General features: G+C 52.8%; 1 protein-coding gene across 3 annotated transcripts; it reads left to right on the plus strand.

Moving 5' to 3' along the window:
* Window positions 1-7955: 7955 nt before the first annotated feature.
* SSC4D (scavenger receptor cysteine rich family member with 4 domains) lies at window positions 7956-17993 on the plus strand. 3 transcript variants are annotated; one of them, XM_027126104.1, is made up of 10 exons: window positions 7956-8322; window positions 9765-9800; window positions 10074-10379; window positions 11107-11184; window positions 11961-12275; window positions 13336-13413; window positions 13987-14061; window positions 14177-14488; window positions 15320-15388; window positions 16006-17993. In XM_027126104.1, the coding sequence occupies exons 1-10, from the start codon at window positions 8157-8159 to the stop codon at window positions 16320-16322; spliced, it is 1752 nt and encodes a 583-aa protein (XP_026981905.1). In that variant the 5' UTR covers window positions 7956-8156; the 3' UTR covers window positions 16323-17993. The 3 variants fall into 3 exon arrangements, 1 of the variants encoding a protein (XP_026981905.1); XR_003437014.1 differs by lacking the exons at window positions 7956-8322; window positions 9765-9800; window positions 10074-10379; ... (3 more) ...; window positions 15320-15388; window positions 16006-17993 and adding an exon at window positions 12363-12476 and having other exon boundaries at window positions 13243-13413; window positions 13987-14033; XR_003437015.1 differs by lacking the exons at window positions 7956-8322; window positions 9765-9800; window positions 10074-10379; ... (3 more) ...; window positions 15320-15388; window positions 16006-17993 and adding an exon at window positions 12363-12476 and having other exon boundaries at window positions 13816-13995.

Here is a 17993-nt window from a genome sequence, read left to right on the forward strand (position 1 = left end):
CTCTGGAATAAATGCCCAGGAATATAATTGCTGGGTTGTATGGTAAGTGTATGTTTAGGGGTTCTTTGTGTGTTAGTTTGTTGTCTTTTTTTTTTTTTTTTTTGCCGCACCACACGGCTTGCAGGATCTTAGCTCCCAGAGCATGGATTGAACCCGCGCCCTCAGCAGTGGAAGTGTGGAGTCCTAACTCCTGAACCTCCAGGGAATTCCCTGTTTAGTTTTGTTTGTTTGTCTGTTTGTTTGGGCTGCATTGGGTCTTCATTGCTGCACGTGGGCTTTCTCTAGTTGCGACCAGTGGGGGCTACTCTTCGTTGTGGTCTGCGGGCTCTAGGCGTGTGGGCTTCAGTAGTTGGGGCGCGAGGGCTCAGTAGTCATGGCGCACGGGCTTAGTGGTTTCATGGCACGTAGCATCTTCCTGGACCAGGGCTCAAACCTGTGTCCCCTGCCTTGGCAGGTGGATTCTTAACCATTGTGCCACCAGGGAAGTCCACCTGTTTAGGTTTTTTTTGTTTGTTTGTTTTTGTTTTTTTGCGGTACGCGGACCTCTCACTGCTGTGGCCTCTCCTGTTGCAGAGCACAGGCTCTGGATGCGCAGGCTCAGCGGCCATGGCTCACGGGCCCAGCCGCTCCGCGGCGTGTGGGATCTTCCCGGACCGGGGCACGAACCCGCGTCCCCTGCATCGGCAGGCGGACTCTCAACCACTGCGCCACCAGGGAAGCCCCGCACCTGTTTAGTTTTTAAAGAAACTGTTAAACTATTTTCCAGAGTGGCTGGATCATTTTATATTCCCACCAGCAATGTATGAGGGATCCAGTTTCTCCACATCCTTGTTAGCATTTGGTACTGTCACTATTTTTATTTTAGCCATTCTGATAGTTGTGTGGCGATAGCGTACCCTGGGCTTAATTTTCATCTTTCTAATGGCTAGTGATGTTGAACATTTTTTCACGTGCTCATTGCCATCCGTAGTATATCCTCTCTGGTGAAATGTCTCTTCGTGGCTTGCCCATTGTCCAGTTGGAGTGTTTGGTTTTTTTAATGTTGAGTTTTGAGAGTTCTTTATATATTCTAGATAGGAATACATCAATATCTATTCATATAGGTGATATATCCACACAGTGGAATATTACTGAGCTATAAAAAGGAATAAAGTACAGATACATGCTACAATATGGATGAACTCTGAAAACTATTCCAAGTGAAAGGAGCAAAAGGCCACATATTGTAGGATTCCACTTATAGGAAATGTCCAGAATGGGAAAATCCACAGAGACAGAAAGTAGATTAGTGGTTGCCAAGGGCTGGAGGGAGGGGGAAAAGGAATTGACTGCTAATGGGTACAGGTTTCGTTGGGGATAGTGAATATGTTCTGGAATTACGTAATGGTGATGGATGTATAACTCTGTGAATATACTCAAAACCAACAAATTGTATACCCAGAGCTTATTCAAAGTCTCCTAGAGAGGTAGAATGGATGGAGAAAAAGGCTAGGACTGAGCCTAGGGCTGCGGTCCACTTGCCAGTCATACTTTGCAATGGGCGAGTCACTGGATCTGGCCACTGAGACTTGAGTGGATTTCTCTTCTGGGTTTTCTGGTAAAGACTTCTTCGCTTTTAAAATAGGACACAAGGTGGGGGTGTTTCCTCTTTTCTGGCTCTGAACATTGTCATATGCATGAGCTCCTCAGAATTGAGGCCACCACGTTGAGTCATGAGGGAAACCAGCCAAAAGAAGGAGCCAACTTGCTGAAGATAGCAGAGTAGACCTGGGTCCCTGATGATGTCACTCCACTGAATTAACCAATCCTGAAATGGCCTTACCTCCGGACTTCTTTTTTTTTTTAATATTTATCTATTTGGTTGCACTGGGTCTCAGTTGTGGCGCGCAGCATCTTCATTGCGGTGTGCAGGATCTTTTAGTTGTGGCATGCGAACCCTTAGTTGCGACATGTGGGATATAGTTCCCTGACCAGGGATCGAACCCGGGCCTGCTGCATTGGGAAAGCGGAGTCCTAGCCACTGGACCACCAGGGAAGTCCCTGGACTCCTTATTAAGTGAGATAAAAACTCCTCTTTATGAGTGACTGAGATTTGCATTTTCCATTACTTGCAGCCAAAAACACTGTAACTGATAGAGTATCAAACACTTTTGAGGGAACTCTACTCAATATTTTGTAATAACCTATATGGGAAAAGAATCTGAAATAATATATATATATATTCATATATATATCTGAATCACTTTTCTGTACACCTGAAACTAACACAACATTGTAAATCAACTATACTCCAATTTAAAAAAAACCCAACATTTCCTTCTATTTATTTATTTATTTATTTTTTATTTTTGGCTGCGTTGGGTCTCCGTTGCTGCGCACGGGATTTCTCTAGTTGCGGCGAGCGGGGGTTACTCTTTGTTGTGGTGCGCAGGCTTCTCATTGCGGTGGCTTCTCTTGTTGCAGAGCACGGGGTCTAGGCGCACAGGCTTCAGTAGTTGCGACATGTGCGTCCAGTAGCTGTGGCACGTGGGCTCAGTAGTTGTGGTTCACGGGCTCTAGAGTGCAGGCTCAGTAGTTGTGTTGCCTGGGCTTAGTTGCTCCGCGGCATGTGGGATCTTCCCGGACCAGGGCTCGAACCCGTGTCTTCTGCATTGGCAGGCGGATATTAACCACTGCGCCACCAGGGAAGTCCAACCCAACATTTCTGAGATATCAAGTAACACAAGGACTATGGCAGAAACTGTCATTGTTGCCTGGTACTTTCTGTCCCTTCTTACATAGTAATAGAATTCTTAGCTGGGCTATGGCTGTGAGAAGATGTTCCATCCATAAGAGAGCAGAAGGGATGTGGTTGTGCCCCTTAAGGGAAGGAACATGCCTTCCGTGTGTCTTTTCTTTCTCTTTTCATTGGCTGTTATGGACTGAATGTGTCCCTCCAAAATTCATGTTAGAGCCCTAACCCCCAATGTGAATATATATGAATATATGGCCTTTAGGAGTTAAGATTAAATGAGGTCATAAGAGTGGGGCCCTGATCTGACAGGATTAGTGTCCTTATAAGAAGAGATACCAGAGAGCTCTCTGAGATCCATGTGAGGACACAGTGATAAGGCAGCTCTCTGCAAGCCAGAAAGAGGACTCTCACTAGGAACCAAACCTTGCCAGAACCTTGATCTTGGACTTTCCAGCCTCCAGAACTGTGAGAAAATAAATTTCTATTGTTTGAGCCACACAGTCTGTGGTATTTTGTTACGGCAACCAAGCTGACTGATACATTGGCTGAAATAAAATCATGATGGCGGAGGTTGGAGAAGCCATCTTGGACCATGAGAAGGAAGCCCTGTTGAGGGCGGCAGAGGAAGAAGAAAGAAGGAATCTGGATCCTTCACAATCGTGAGCTCTAGATCTCCTGCCAGCACTTATTGGTGAGAGATAAAAATAAATTTGGATATTGTTTAAGCCTCTGTTATTTTCTGGTTATACTACTGTTCAGCATATGTTCACTCTCTCCTCCTCCCCACTTTTGGGAGAGGCATACTTCCCCTGCCTCATTGATAGATAACAGGCTTGGCCATATGACTTGCTGTAGACAATGTAACACGCATGAGCAGATGGGATGTGTGTCGTGACCCAGCACAAGCTTTAAATGTGCTTGCTTGGTCTTTGGGGTTTCTGCCTTCATCTCCAGGAGGAGCATGCCCCAGGTAACCACTGCTCCTTTAGCTTGGGTCCTGAAATGAGGCACACACAGTGCCGACCTGAACCCAACCCACAGCCTGAAATAGAGCCTTCAGAGCCAACGTGCAGAACCGTGGGAGAAAAGTAAATGTTTGTTGTAAGCCATTGCAATTCGGGGGGTTGTTTGTTATGCACTCTATCCCAGCAAAAACTGATGAATACAGTTTCAGAGCTCATATTATAACTAAAACAAGGAATGAAAAAATTGTCCCTTGAATCTCATGATGTGCAGGTCACCATTGACCTGAGGAAGGGTTGTCTCAGTGACGTGCTAAAGACCAAAAGCAGATTGGAGCCAGTTGAGTAGTGAGTGAGAGGAAAGGAAATAAAGGTGGGTGAGCAGACAGCTCTTTGGGGAAGTTTGGCTGTGATAGGGAGGAGAGGGGTAGGGCAGCAGCTACAGTGCGGCATGGAGGCCAGTGGCAGCCATGCAGATGGTCTGCTCAGATCTCCCTCCGAGAAAGGAGCTGATGAGTCGTGAGGAATGTAGTCAGCTGACAGCCTCCATTTGTAGCAGCTTTGGGATCTACTGCAGCCTTTGAGCCAAGGGCACACTATTCCCGGGCATCCCCAGCCAGTGACAAAGCATGGTAGGGAGGGACTTCCCTGATGGCCCAGCGGGTGTGGGTTCGATCCCTGGTCAGGAAACTAAGATCCCACATGCCGTGCAGCGCGGCCAAAAAAAAAAAAAAGCATGGTAGGAATACTAGGGCTGGGCCATTTCTACCCTGAAGACCCAACCGACATAGGTTGAAAGGGTTTTCTGTTGTTTGCTTTAAATGACAGAAACCAGTTTGCTTAGAAGCCCCATGGGAAGAATCCAGGTGGGAAAGAGCAACTGAACACGGGAGAGAGAAGACCCACAGATGGAGAGAGGGAGGTCCCCGAGAAGGCAGAAGGAGATGGGGTCTGGACTGCAGGGGAGCAGTTCCTCAGGCCCGGGGAGGAGAGGAGGGCTGAGTGCGGACATGTGAGGGGGTGTAGGTTTGGGAGCTAGGAGATGGCAGACCTCGTATCAGAGAATTTTCTTTTTCTAAGTAGGAAGCAAGATCAGGCTCCAGAGTCAGGGAACTAAGTCCTTCGAGGTTGTACAGGCTGTGTCTCCATTTTCCTCTCTTGGCCTCAGTTTTCCCATCTGCACGATAAGCAGCTTGGGTTAGACCCCTGATCCCCAAACTTGTTTGAGCCTCAGTAGATTTTCAAAAATACACTTTTGGGGGGAATCCCATCCCTCAACTGCTGGATCGGAATCTCTGGGGCGAAAGTGGTAGGGGCAGGAATCTGTTTATATTTTTAAGTGCACCCAGGGATGGTGTGAATGCACACCCAGGTTTGGGAACCACCCTGTGGAGCCTCTTAGGACCCCTTCAGCTCTGAGAGTTTGTGGTTCCAGCCAGAAGGTGCAGAATTCCAGCACAGCATTTGACTGAAGCTATAAACTACAGAGTAAAGCACACGCCACTACCTGTCACCTATAACTACAAAAGCGCCTAAGTCCCAAAGGTACCGGAACTTAAAAGGAACCACAATAAGGCAAAAAAATCAGCAGCAAAATCAGAGGTCCTGCCTACATGGGAAGCCTACCTCATGTACTCTGGCTCCTGCAACCAGGTTTCCAAACCCCCAGGTGGGATGGGTTTGGACATGGTCAAGGGGGAGTCCCAGGCAACGGAACTAAGGGTTGAATCAGGGCTGTCGCAGGAGAGACAGGGATGCTTTTGGCTGCCCTGCCAAGGGGTGGAGGCCTATCCAGGCCTTTCTGAAACCTGAACCCTGGGGTGGGGGAAGGGGGAGGAGGGGCTGCCTGGCCCTGAGAGTCCACGCCTGCCCCCCAACCCCAGAGCTTCTCCTCTGCCCGGTGCCCCTTCTGGGGGCTGCTCCAGACACTGCAGGCCACCTTCACTCTCCCTTTGCCTCCCTCTGCCCCTAAGGTCGGGTGGGGACAGGCTGGGACCACCAGCCAGCTCCATGGACGGGGGACTTTGCCTCTGCTCACCTCCCAGCTTTGGAAAGAAAAGAAGAAAGGTCTGTGTTGATCTGCATCTGGGGGATCCTTCCCAGTCCTAAACTTCTGGAGGCAGAAAAAGTGATTTGACCTCGGACTGACTATAGAAGAAGGAACAGAAAGAGCCTAGAACCTTCCCCCAGGTATGAATTCTTCCCTTTTGCTGGCGTGTGTGAGTGTGAGTGTGTGTGACTAGTTTTCCACGGGACAGATGTGGAGTTGTCCTTAATGATCTCTGGGGCCCCTTCTGACTGCTTCAGTGCTGTGATTCTGCAGCCTTAACCTTCATTCAGTCTCCTTAGTACCCATCCTGTGCCAGGTGCTACCGTTGGGTAAGCCCTGGTCCCTGCTCTCGAGGGTCCCCAGTCTAAACGGGGAAACAGTAATCATAATAACAGCTACCACACTTATGGTGGGCCAGGCTCTGGGCTAAACTTTTTACAAACTTTAGCTCATGTACCCTAGCAAGAACTGTAAGAGGTAAGTGTATTACTAACCCCATTTTACAGATGAGGACAGCAAAGCGTGGCAAGATGAGCTCACACAGCTAGTAAGTAGATGGTGGAGCGGATTCTTGTAACCACTGTGTGTGCTGCCTGCCCTGAACAGTGAAGAAACAGTTCAGGGCAACAGGTGCACTGCTACAGGATAGGGAGGGAGCCACAATCCACGAGGGCAGGGAATGGTTAAGCCTCATTTTGACCAAGGTTCCCAGGGTGTAAGGCGGGAGCAGTTTTGGGGACCAAGCTAGGAGCTAGAGATAAGGCAGTTTCCACAAGGCCCACTGAGAGCTCTAGGGTCAGCCAGGACTTGAGATCAGTGGCGGTCAGGATCGGGGGTCCTCCTCCCTCACTCCTGGGCCACGGTGGCAGGGGATAGAGAGGGGGTACTTCAGAATTCCCAGCCAGGTTCCCTGGGAGCTGTGTGTCCCCATACTCACAGAGCAGGGGCTTCCCTGACCTGGGGGGTCAGTGTTCCAACAGCCTGAGAGATGGGTGGCCCCAAGGCCTGGGAGGCAGGGGAAGGCCCAGATCACAGTGGATTCCCCTCAGCAAAGATGGGACCATGGTTCCCCCCTCCTCACAGCTCTCGACTCCCATCTCCCAGCTGTCCCCAAGAACACAAAAGCTGATTATTCCACTGGGGGCCCCATGAATGGAGTATTGAAAACCCTGTGTCCACATCCAGATAGGTTTTCATCCTCTTCCCAAGCAGACTGTTTGTATGCCAGGATGGAAGCAAAGCCAGGGAAAGATGGGGGGGTGGGCGGGTGCGTTCCGGCTGAGAGGGGCACCCATGTCCCCCGGGAACCTGGCTCTCAGTATGTCCCAAACAGAACCATCTTCTAAACCAGCCGCCAACCGTCCAATCATAGTCCGCACACTGGGATGCTGGTTGCATGGTGTGAATGTTTACTGAGCTCTGCACTTACGATTTATGCACTTTCTGGTTTGTAAGCCTCAATCCAAAATTTAAAAAAAAATCCCAAATGGCATTTACTCTCCCAGCCCTATACCATTCTTGCATATTTGTGACTCGTGGGAACTGTATTTCCTTGATGTTTTTTCTTTTTTTAATTTTTATTTATTTTAGCTGTGTGGGGTCTTAGTTGTGGCACGCGGGATCTTCGTTGTGGCATGCATGCGGGATCTAGTTCCCTGACCAAGGATCAGACCCAGGTCCCCTGCATCGGGAGCGCAGGGTCTTACCCACTGGACCACCAGGAAAGTCCCTGATGTTTTTTCTTTAAATTAACTTTTTTTTTTTCTGATTTCAATTAACTTTAGGGAATTCCCTGGTGGTCCAGTGGTTAGGACTCAGCGCTTTCACTGCCATGGGCCTGGGTTCAATCCGTGGTCGGGGAACTAAGATCCCGTAAGCTGCGGTGCAGCCAAAAAAATAAAATTAAATAAATTAAATTAACTTTAAAGGGAAACTTTATGTTGTTCCAGATAAATGAAAAGCCAGAATCCTTTGCCATAAATAGAAGGCAGTGTAAAAGAAAAAATAAATGAAAATGAAACAGTAAATGTCATCTATCTCCCCCCAAAATGATGTGGGTTGCCCCCAGTGGCACAAACACCCTGCTTTGGGATGTGCTGCCCTGGAGGAAAAACTCTGAGCCTTTGGCACAGCCAGGCAGACCTGTCTCGGTTTGGGATCAGACAACCCTCCCACCCCTTGCTTTCATACACCCTCTGCTCCAGCCAGACCTAACTCCTCATGAGGAGTTTCCATCTGTGTTTCTGTCCTCATCCTCCAGCTGCCGCCTCCACTCAGAATACGAAACCCAAGTGGAAATGTCACGCCCCCACCCCTCACCGAAGCTCTACCTGGGCCCTTCCAGCTGGAAGAAGTGAAGGGGAACCTTTAATTCCAGAAGTTCCAGCTGTGACTTCTCCACCACCCTTTAATGGGACCCTTGGAAAGGCCATCCACTGGCTGGACGCGTAAGGACACGGAGATGCAAGTTGGTCCCCAGCCTGATGAGAAGAGCAGGGGATGGAGGCCGGGAGACAGGAGCGCTGCCCCTTCCCTCCTCACCCCTGTCCTGTCCTTCCTCCTCCTCTTGCCACTGGGTGAGTGCCCCCCTCCCCCCATTTCCCCTTTCTGGCTCTGAGGTTTCCCAGTTGTAAAATTACAGTGGGAGGTGGCCTGTAGAGGAGGTGGTTTTCAACATTCCCTCCAGCTCTGACATTTGCCCAGGTTTGATGAAAGCTAAGGTCTGAGTTGGGGGAGTGGAAGGCTCAGTGCTAAAGGTGAGGGCTCAACGTACACAGAGTATGGGCAGTTAGGATATTGGAAACAGGCAAGGAGGGAAAGGGCATGGGCTCACCAATGGCTGTTGGAAAGCCAACTGGTGGAACAGATGCAATCAAACAGCCTAGGGACTATCCTAACTTAGGAAAGAAGAAACTGACTCTTAGTTGCTTCATCTGTAAAATGGGTACACTAGTACATGCCTCAGAGGTTGTAAGGATTCCTTCTCTGAGCTAAGGTATGTGGCTGCGTCTGAGAATTCTGTGCACAAATGAGGGGCTATTATGGGTATTCAATTTCCCACGCTAGGCCAGTTTCCCTCTCAGTCCACGTGCTCAGAATTGTATGGTGAAGGAGAGTGTGGCTGTCCGGGTTAGAATTCCAGCTCTACCTTTTATTTGCGGAATGGCCTTGAGCAAGTTACCTAACTTCACTAAACCTGAAGTTTCCCCTTCTGCAAAATCCAAGCTGCCTCATAAGTTGTCCTAATGAGTAAGTGAGTCAGGCCACATAAAGCAATGAGCACAGTACCCGACATACACATATATGAGAGCCGAACCAGAAGGACTTATACAGGTAAACCTTTGGGGGGAAGTCAGAATGAATCCCAAAGGTAATTTACACACTTAAGGCAGAGCTACTGAGCACCTGGGGAGTAACAGGCTCTGGGCAGGGGGCTCTGGGGGAGACCGAGATGAGACAGACATGGCCACATCACCGGGCAGAAGGCCTGGAAAAGGGTATGTATACGGTGCCCAGGTATTCAGAGGAAAAAGAGAGCACTTCTAGCTGAGAGCTCCAGGAAGGCTTCCCATAGGAGGTGGCTCGATCTGCAGGGCTGTAATGAGCTGGGCTAGTAGAGGAGACTGCAGGGTTAAAGACCTGGAGACAAGACTGATGGGAGATTAAGAAGTAAGGAGAAGCAGATCAGAAGATCCTAGAAGACTTTGTAGAGAAAACTTAGGTTCTGGGACTCCTGCAGGAAAAGGGGAGTCTTTGAGGAATTCAGCAGTGGAGTGGGATAAGCTGAGCTGATATGTGTCTCAGGCAGATCTCTCTGGCGTGGCCCATGGACCAATGAGCGAGGGATGAAGCAAGGAAACCAACTGGGGCAGTCAGGGGCTTTGGAAAAGCAGGGGTAGTGAAGAGGAGGGGGATGATGGTGGGGACCATTGGCAGAGGAGGGGGGGCTGTGTTCCCAGGGCCAGGCAGCCAAGGGAAGGGGCTGAGGGGGCCAATGCTCTTCCTCACTCTGTTCCAGCCAGCGCCCTACAGCCCACCTCACTGCCCTTTCCAGGTAGGTGCCCCTGCCCCTCCCCCCCACCCTCCCCCCCTGCTCCCGAGGTACTCAGATGCTCAGACAGAAGACCCAGGGAATAATGACTAACCAGCCCTCCATTATTCTAGAGGCCCCCAAAGGGATTGCTCTAGTCTCCCCATTTTACAGAAAGGGAGAAATAAGTCCCAGGAGGGCCTGATCCCAAGGACCCCACAGCTTCAGGGCAAGGCGGAGGCACCCTCTCGTTTGGGCCCACTGATTCCCCCCGTGCCAGCTTAACCCACTCCACAGAGCTGAGGCTGGTGGGGGGCCCGAGCCGCTGCCGGGGACGCCTGGAGGTCCTGCATGGCGGCTCCTGGGGCAGCGTCTGCGACGACGACTGGGACGTGGTGGACGCCAATGTGGTGTGTCGTCAGCTGGGCTGCGGCCTGGCTCTGCCCGTGCCGCGGCCCCTCGCCTTCGGCCAGGGCCGTGGCCCCATCCTGCTGGACAACGTGGAGTGCCGTGGGCAGGAAGCCGCGCTGAGCGAGTGTGGCAGCCGAGGCTGGGGCGTCCACAACTGCTTTCACTACGAGGACGTGGCTGTCCTGTGTGACGGTGAGCAGGACAGTCTGTGACCCGGAAGGGCAGACAGGCTGGCAGGCAGCAGGGCTTCCCAGCGGTAAGAATGTTCCAAAGAAGAAGACCGAGCCAGCAGCCACAGTGCACGGCGTTGGGGAAGCCCCCCAGCCTGGCTGTCAGAGCCTGGGCCCCAGCAGTGCTCTGGCTCATTGTGTGACCTCTGCTGAAAACCAGCATTACTGCTTCCATGGAGGGCCTTGATTATCCCAGCAGAGCCCTCTTCCCATTTCTAAAACCAGACAATTGGGGTCAACACTGGCGGTGAGGCCCGCTTGGTGTAGAGCTGCAACAAATCTCTGAGAGGCTTTGACCTTGAGAGCAGTAGTTCAGGTTTTCAAGAAAATCAGCTGGAGGGCTCATCAAAACACAGATGGTGGCCCCATGCCAGAGTTTCTGATCCTGCGTCTGGGGTAGAGCCTGAGAATTTGCATTTCTAACAAGTTCTCAAGTGATGTGATGCTGCTTTAAGAACTAAAAGAACTGAGAACCAAACGAAATCCTCTAAAGCTACTGCTTTCAGGACTCAGGTGGCCCTTTCTCCTCTCATAACCCAGATTTCCTAGTTTTGACCCTTTGTGTGGCCAGAGGCCCTGAGGGCAGGTACCTTAGGGGTCCCTGCCCTGCCCCTCACATACATGTGTTTGTGAGGATGGAGAACAGAAAACTCCATATTCTCCTCCCTTCCACCCTGCTTCTTTCCCAGAATTCTTGCCCACGCAGCCCCCAACAAGGAAAGTGTTAACCAGTAGGGCACCCCCTACAACTCCCCAGAATGGAAAAGGTAAGTAAAGGCAATGTGGGGGACCACCTGGGTCTTAGGAGAGGGATCCAGGGAGGAATATCCCAAACCCTACCCTAGGCAGTGGGAAGTGAGGGATTACTGATGGGTGAGTTTGGTCAGTCCTTCATCCCGCCCTGCCCCTGCACCCCCTCACCATCTGGACAGGGAAAGAAGATTCATTCTAGTGGGATGATAAAAATAGTCAGCACAAGGTTGGAGAAAATAAGAGAGGTGGGGGCTGAAGCTTAATCTAATGGGAGAGTCCGATATTCACAGAAATGCTGATAATGATGTAGAACAACAAAATGAAAAGTTCCCTTAAAGAAAGACAGATAAAAAGGCAAGAAAATCCGGAGGAGGAAGAAGATCCCATTCATCAGAAATCAGGGAGGGTTTCCTGGAGGAAGAGTTGTTGTTGCTGTACCTGGAAAGATGAGAAGGCTTTCATTGCAGTTGTGTTATAAATGAGGAATCAGCACATCCTAGATGGTTAGCAGAGCATGGATGGACAAGGGCAGGGAGGGTTGCTTTTAGGCAGGAAATGACACAGTCATAGGGTTCTGTCCTCAGATCCCACAAAGCACCCCCAATCTAGACTCTGAGGAAGCAGTGCCTTGGGGGTAAGTGGGTGAGCAGCTCCTCCTAGGTTTTAAGTCCTGGGACACCATGCACTGTGGGTATGCGGAGGGCCTGGGGCAATAAGGAAGAACTTTGGGTTGGGATGGGCAGCAAAGCCATGTGGGAGATGCTCCTTGTCCCCCCACCCCCATTACCAGGTGAGGGCAGCGTGCGCCTGGTGGGGGGCGCGGGCCCGTGTCAGGGCCGAGTGGAGATCCTGCACGGTGGCCTGTGGGGCACCGTGTGTGACGATGACTGGGGGCTGCCGGACGCCACCGTGGTCTGCCGCCAGCTAGGCTGCGGGGCGGCCCTGGCAGCCACCACCAACGCCTTCTTCGGCTACGGCACGGGGCACATCCTGCTGGACAACGTGCACTGTGAAGGAGGCGAGCCCCGTCTGGCAGCCTGCCTGAGCCTAGGCTGGGGGGTGCACAACTGCGGCCACCACGAGGACGCCGGCGCGCTCTGCGCAGGTGCGGATTTCGGGGGCGGGGCCGGTGGGCGGGGCGGGGCCGAGTCCTGAAGCAGGAGGAGGTGGAGTGGGGCCTGGGAGGGGACCGGGATGTTGACTGTCTTGGTGTTAACCTGAGCTCTTTCAAGAAGGCCCCCGAATTAGTTTTAATTTCTCAGTACTGCTCTAGAAGTGCCTCCGAACGTCCTAGTAGACTCCACAGGTATGTAATACTGCAGTATTACCTCACCAATACTCCAGAATTGTCTAACAGTACTCCAAAAATGCCTTCGGAATTTTCCACCACTTTCTAAGTACTCTTTATGGAATACTTCAGAGTAAAGTAATAGTCCTCTAGGATCGCTCCAGAGATACTCCAGAATTCTCTCATTGACACCCAGGTATGTCCCCAGAATTCCCTAGCCATCTGTAATCCTGATTCTCACCTGGTCCCTCTCCCATACTGAGAGGTTTTCTGAAGTAGGAATAATAGGGCTGTTAATGGCATTTCACAAATGGACTCCATTCTACCAGATATAAAGTGCTTGCCCATGCCTCACAGCTAACCAGGGGGCATCATCCCCAATTTACAGATGGGAAAGCTGAGGCCCAATGAGGCAGAGTGAGCCCTGGCAAAGCCTCAGCTAACCTTGCTGCATGATCTTGGGTATGCCCCTTGCCCTTTCTAGTCTTATTATTTTATCTGTAAATGGGGATAGTGAGTTTTGTTCTGCAAGCCCCTCAGGACTGTGCATGGCCCTCCCTGTTGGGCAAGGCCTTCTTTATCTCCCCATCTTGGACACACATTGGGCTTCTGGGAGCACTGGAGAGACATGAAAGCACATCTGTGAATGCCTGTATAAACCGTGAAGTGTACACCTAGGCAGCACAAATAAATTACAAGAACTGGCAAAGTGGGGCAGACTTCCTTGGACCCCAGTTGGGACTAAGCCCCCAGCTCTGAAAGTAAAATCTGTTGTCTTCTCCAGGGAGACCCTCCCATCCTCTCCGAGAGCCCAAGGCTGACCAGGAACCAGAACCTTGGCCTCTGACCCTACTCCCTTCTCTGACTCCTACTCTAGTCCTGGGGCACCTGGCTCTCACAGCACTGCCACCGTCGGGTACAAGAGCGGACTGGGCCTGGCACACAGAGCCAGAGGGTAAGGAGCCCAGCCCACCAGGCTGGAATGGTAGGGGCAATGGTAGGTGGGCAGGGCTGGGAATTGGGAAGACTGTTCTGGACTCAGGGGGAGGGGGCCCGGGCTATTAGGCCAGGGCTTTTGGACAGAGGGTAAAGAGGTGGGTGAGAGAACAGATGAGCAGGTGGAGCAAGGGTGAAATCCAGAGCTCTGAACAGTTCAGCAGGGTGGGAGGAGGCACTTCCTCAAAGCTCTGAAATAAAACTTGGGTTGGGGCTGAGGTTGGAAATTGAGAGGCCTTGTGAGAAGTGAGATATAACTTGAATGAAGGGTCGAAGTACATTTGCAATTAGGGCTGGACCTATCATTGGGATCGAAATTAGGATAATGCCTGGAAGTAGGATTTGGTTTATTCCCTTCAAGCTTCCTGAGGACCCCACCACAGCATACAACATGGTGACTCTAGGATTGAGGCTGAGTGGGGTGCAGGTGTGGTAAGAGTTGGGGCATCTCAGTAGACGCGCCCTGTGCCCTGCTGCAGGCCAGAAGCCCTCTTTGTCCCCTTCAAATGCTCTAGATACCCTGTCTCTGCAGCTACAGGAGTTGGTGCCCTGCCTTCCAGGGAGCCGGCACTGTTCACCACAGCGGCCTGGGCGGCGGGGAAGAAAAGTAAGTGGCAGGGCCGGGGTTCCGTTGTGGGTGGAAGAGGGTGGGGCCGGGGCTCTGCCCGGGAGCCGATGGCCCCAGCCCAGCCCCTCTGGCCGCGGGCCTGTGCGCCCCGCAGGCGGGCGGCTGCGGCTGGTGGGCGGCCCGAGCCCGTGCCGCGGCCGCGTGGAGGTGCTATACGCCGGGGGCTGGGGCACCGTGTGCGACGATGACTGGGACTTCGCGGACGCGCGCGTGGCCTGCCGCGAGGCGGGCTGCGGGCCGGCGCTGGGTGCCACGGGCCTCGGCCACTTCGGCTACGGCCGCGGCCCCGTGCTGCTGGACAACGTGGGTTGCGCCGGCACGGAGGCCCGCCTGAGCGACTGCTTCCACCTGGGCTGGGGCCAGCATAACTGCGGCCACCACGAGGATGCGGGCGCGCTCTGCTCAGGTAAGGCCTTTGCAGGACCACGTAAGCACGGCGGCACGGGCGGAGCCGAGCACCATCTGAGGAATGGGGGGGCGGGGGGGCGGCGGGGTGCCGAGCGCAGGCGCTTACTGCGACACGGGCGGGGCCTGCTGTGAGATGGGCGGGACCGGCGCAGGCGCGTACAGAAGCGCGGGAGGGGCGGGGTCTGTTGGGAAATGGGCGGGGCCGAGCGTCAGAGCTCGCCGAGGCACTACCGCGTGAGCGCCGCGGGAGAGGATTCACGCTCCGCAGACAGAGGCGGAGCCCACCATCGGCTCGCTCTGCGGCTGCGCGGCATGAGCGGGGCCGCGAAGGGAGCGCCCTCTGCTGCAGTGAGGGGCGGGGCCCGAGGTGAGAGGCCGAAGTCCAGTGGTAAAGTGTGGCAGAACCTGTGACAGACAGGCGTGGTCGGGGAGGTTTTGTTCTGCTGCGTCAAGGACCCGAAAAACTGTAGTTAGCAGGGAGAGTTGATCAGCTTTCGGGGAGCAAGCGTTTGACCCTTGGTGGGAGTCAATGGAAAAGGGGTGTTTGCAGAGTCTGACACATTTAAAAATGCGTCTCTTTATTGATTGCTTTGGGAATCGGTATTTTCGCCCTTGTTTGGTGTCCTGGTAGCCTTGGCCACAAAGGGTTCTGCTTTGGGCCCCAGGGTGAAAGAAGCACAACCCACGTTTCTGTACCAAGGAGCGGGGACCTATGAAGTCCTTTCTGACCCTAAATCAGTCCTCCCTTGGAGGGTAAGAGGTGACCTGGCCTCAAGGGACTTGTTCCCCAATGTGACAGCCACCTGTTTCTTTATCCTTGCGGAACCAGGCCCAGACGAGCTAGTCCAGCAGGACGGTGCTGAGACCACCCAGGTGCCCACTCCTCGGCCCCGGGACGGTAGGTGTCCACCGTCCCCAAGAGTGAAGTGGAGGCATCAGGATACGAAGGACCAGATTTGGAAGGAGGTCACAGCCCGGGGTTACACAGCAGTCCTGGAGCCTTTGTCCTTCTGCGAGAGTCTCAGGCCTCATTAATAGAGGCATGATGTCCAGAAAGAGGGAGGTGGGTTTTAAGCTAGAGTCATCTAGAGATTTCTAGAGTTGGGACCAAAATAAAGGGATGGGCTCCTGTCCTCAGGAGAGCAATGAAAGAATTCAAACTTTAGTCTGGGGAGTCCAGGGAGGAGGGGAGACGATGATGATAGAGAGGAGCCCTGGGTCTGAGGTATTGGGATTGTGAACAGAGAACTAAGGAGAGAGCAGACATGAAGGTCCCAGCATGCAAAGAGCGCCCCACAAAGTCTTGTGCACATTCTTCTATCTTGAGATGCAGTCTGGACCGATGCCCATCTTATTTTAATCTCATTTGTCTGCCTTCGTCCAGTGGTTCCCAGGGCACTGCTGTGTCCCAAACCACCACCCTTTGCCTCCTCTAACTACCCCTTACCTGGCCTAGCTTGGGAGTGGCCTGGCCTGGGCCAGCCCCTTTCAGCCCCAGACCTTGTCTCCCCACAGGGCACTTACGTCTGGCCAATGGAGCCCACCGATGCGAGGGCCGTGTAGAGCTCTTCCTAGGGCAGCAGTGGGGCACTGTGTGCGATGATGCTTGGGACATGCGGGCAGCCGGCGTCCTGTGTCACCAGCTGGGCTGTGGCCAGGCCCTGGCAGCCCCTGGTGAGGCCCACTTTGGCCCAGGCCGAGGCCCTATCCTCCTGGACAATGTCAAGTGCCGTGGGGACGAGAGTGCCCTGCTGCTCTGCTCTCACATCCGCTGGGATGCCCACAACTGTGACCACAGTGAGGATGCCAGTGTCCTGTGCCAGCCATCGTGACCCAGCCCACTCTGCAGACCACTTCTGGGAGCCTACTGTGGCCTGCCCCTCTTCCTTCAGGAAGTCCTCCTCCTGTGACAACTGCAGTTCACTCTGCCCTTCCCTCCCCTTGCCTGGGAGAGAGCCTGCCCAGATGGTGTAGTCCTGCCTGAGGGAGCCTGGCTCCATCCCATCAACTTAGTGTGTGACCTCACTTGTCATCACCTACTGTGGGCCCATTTCAATGAAAACTCCTACTTTCTGCTCAGCTAAAACAGAAACTGGTGGGAAGGGAAGCACTCCTAACTTTCCTCTTTGGTGGGACTCCTGTTACAATACCCTTAACCCAGCCTTCCTTAACCCTGGTCCAGGAGGTTCAGGTGCTCTCTGTAAATGGGGTATCTCCTTTCCCTCCACCCATCTGGGGATCCTCAAGAAGAGGGGAAGGCAAGAGAGGCCTACAGCTCTTACCTTAGACTGGCCTGGGGCTGCAGAAGGACCTGGGTCGTTGCCCTGGCCTGCTCTGTGAGGGCCTGGACTCAGATGGTGCTTGGCTGGACAAGGGGACTGGAGGGGCCAAAGCAGGGACAGTGGCCCCTCCCTGCAGCTGGAACCAGCAACTCGATTTATGCTGCTCCCACCACAGAGCCTCCACTTTGCAGAAGCAAAGAACCCTGGGGGCCTGTAGCCACCCGTTCATAGGTGCCAAGTCAATAAAGCATTGTCCCCCCTGTGTTTTAACCGAGGTCAATGTTTGGGCATAAGTGCGTTGTTTGTGGCAGCAGAGAAGACTCTGGTTAGGACTCTCTGGAGGAAACCTGCCTGGGGTGGAGGGCAGTTCAAGAGCATCATCAGAGAGCTTTCGGCGGGCCCATCACATCCTGGAAATGCTGACTCACAGTGTCAGGCCAGGAAGGCCCCTAAAGGGTCCCCTAGCCCATCCCCATTTTCCTTTTACATACACAGAATCCTAAAGGAAGGGGTCTGCTCAAAGGCACATAGCAAGAGTCACTAGAAGAGAAAAAAATTGAGAGGAGGCAGAAAGGATGATGGAGGAGAGTAAAGCAGCATTGGGGCTTCCCCAGGGGCTGCTCTTGAGGTACCTCACCTGGCGCCCCAGGGCCAGAGGGAAGTGAGGGATCCTGCCAGAGCCTCTCTCAGCCCGCCGGTGGCTGACTTGCCAGTAGCAACTGTCTGACGTCAAACCCCCGCCCTCCACATAGCCTGCAGGCTCTGTATGAGTTTCCTATCCCTGCCGTAACAAATTACTATCAATTTAGCGGCTTAAAACAACAAATTTATTATCTTACGGTTCACAAGGTCACGAGTCTGAAATGCGTTTCCCTGGGCTCAATTCGAGGTGTTGGCAGGGCAGTATTCTTTCTAGAGGATCCAGTGGGGAATCCTTTTCCTTACCTTGTCCAGCTTCTCGAGGCTGCCTGCGTTCCCTGCCTGCTCACAACCTCCTTCCAGCCAGCATTGCACCACTCTGACCCCAGCGTCCATCATCTCATCTCTTTTTCTGATTCTTCTGCCTCCCTCTTCCATCCTCGAAGGCCCTTTGTTATTATATTAGGCCCACCTGGATAATCCAGGATCATCTTCCCATCTCAAGGTCCTTAATTTAACCGTGTCTGCAAAATCTTTTTAGCTACGTAAAGGAGCATTTTCACCAGCTCCAGGGATTAGGAC

This window comes from Aethalodelphis obliquidens, unplaced genomic scaffold, assembly GCF_003676395.1.
Source record: "Aethalodelphis obliquidens isolate GAN/ISIS:26980383/991018 unplaced genomic scaffold, ASM367639v1 scaffold30, whole genome shotgun sequence".
In the NCBI taxonomy this organism is placed as follows: Eukaryota; Metazoa; Chordata; class Mammalia; order Artiodactyla; family Delphinidae; genus Aethalodelphis; species Aethalodelphis obliquidens.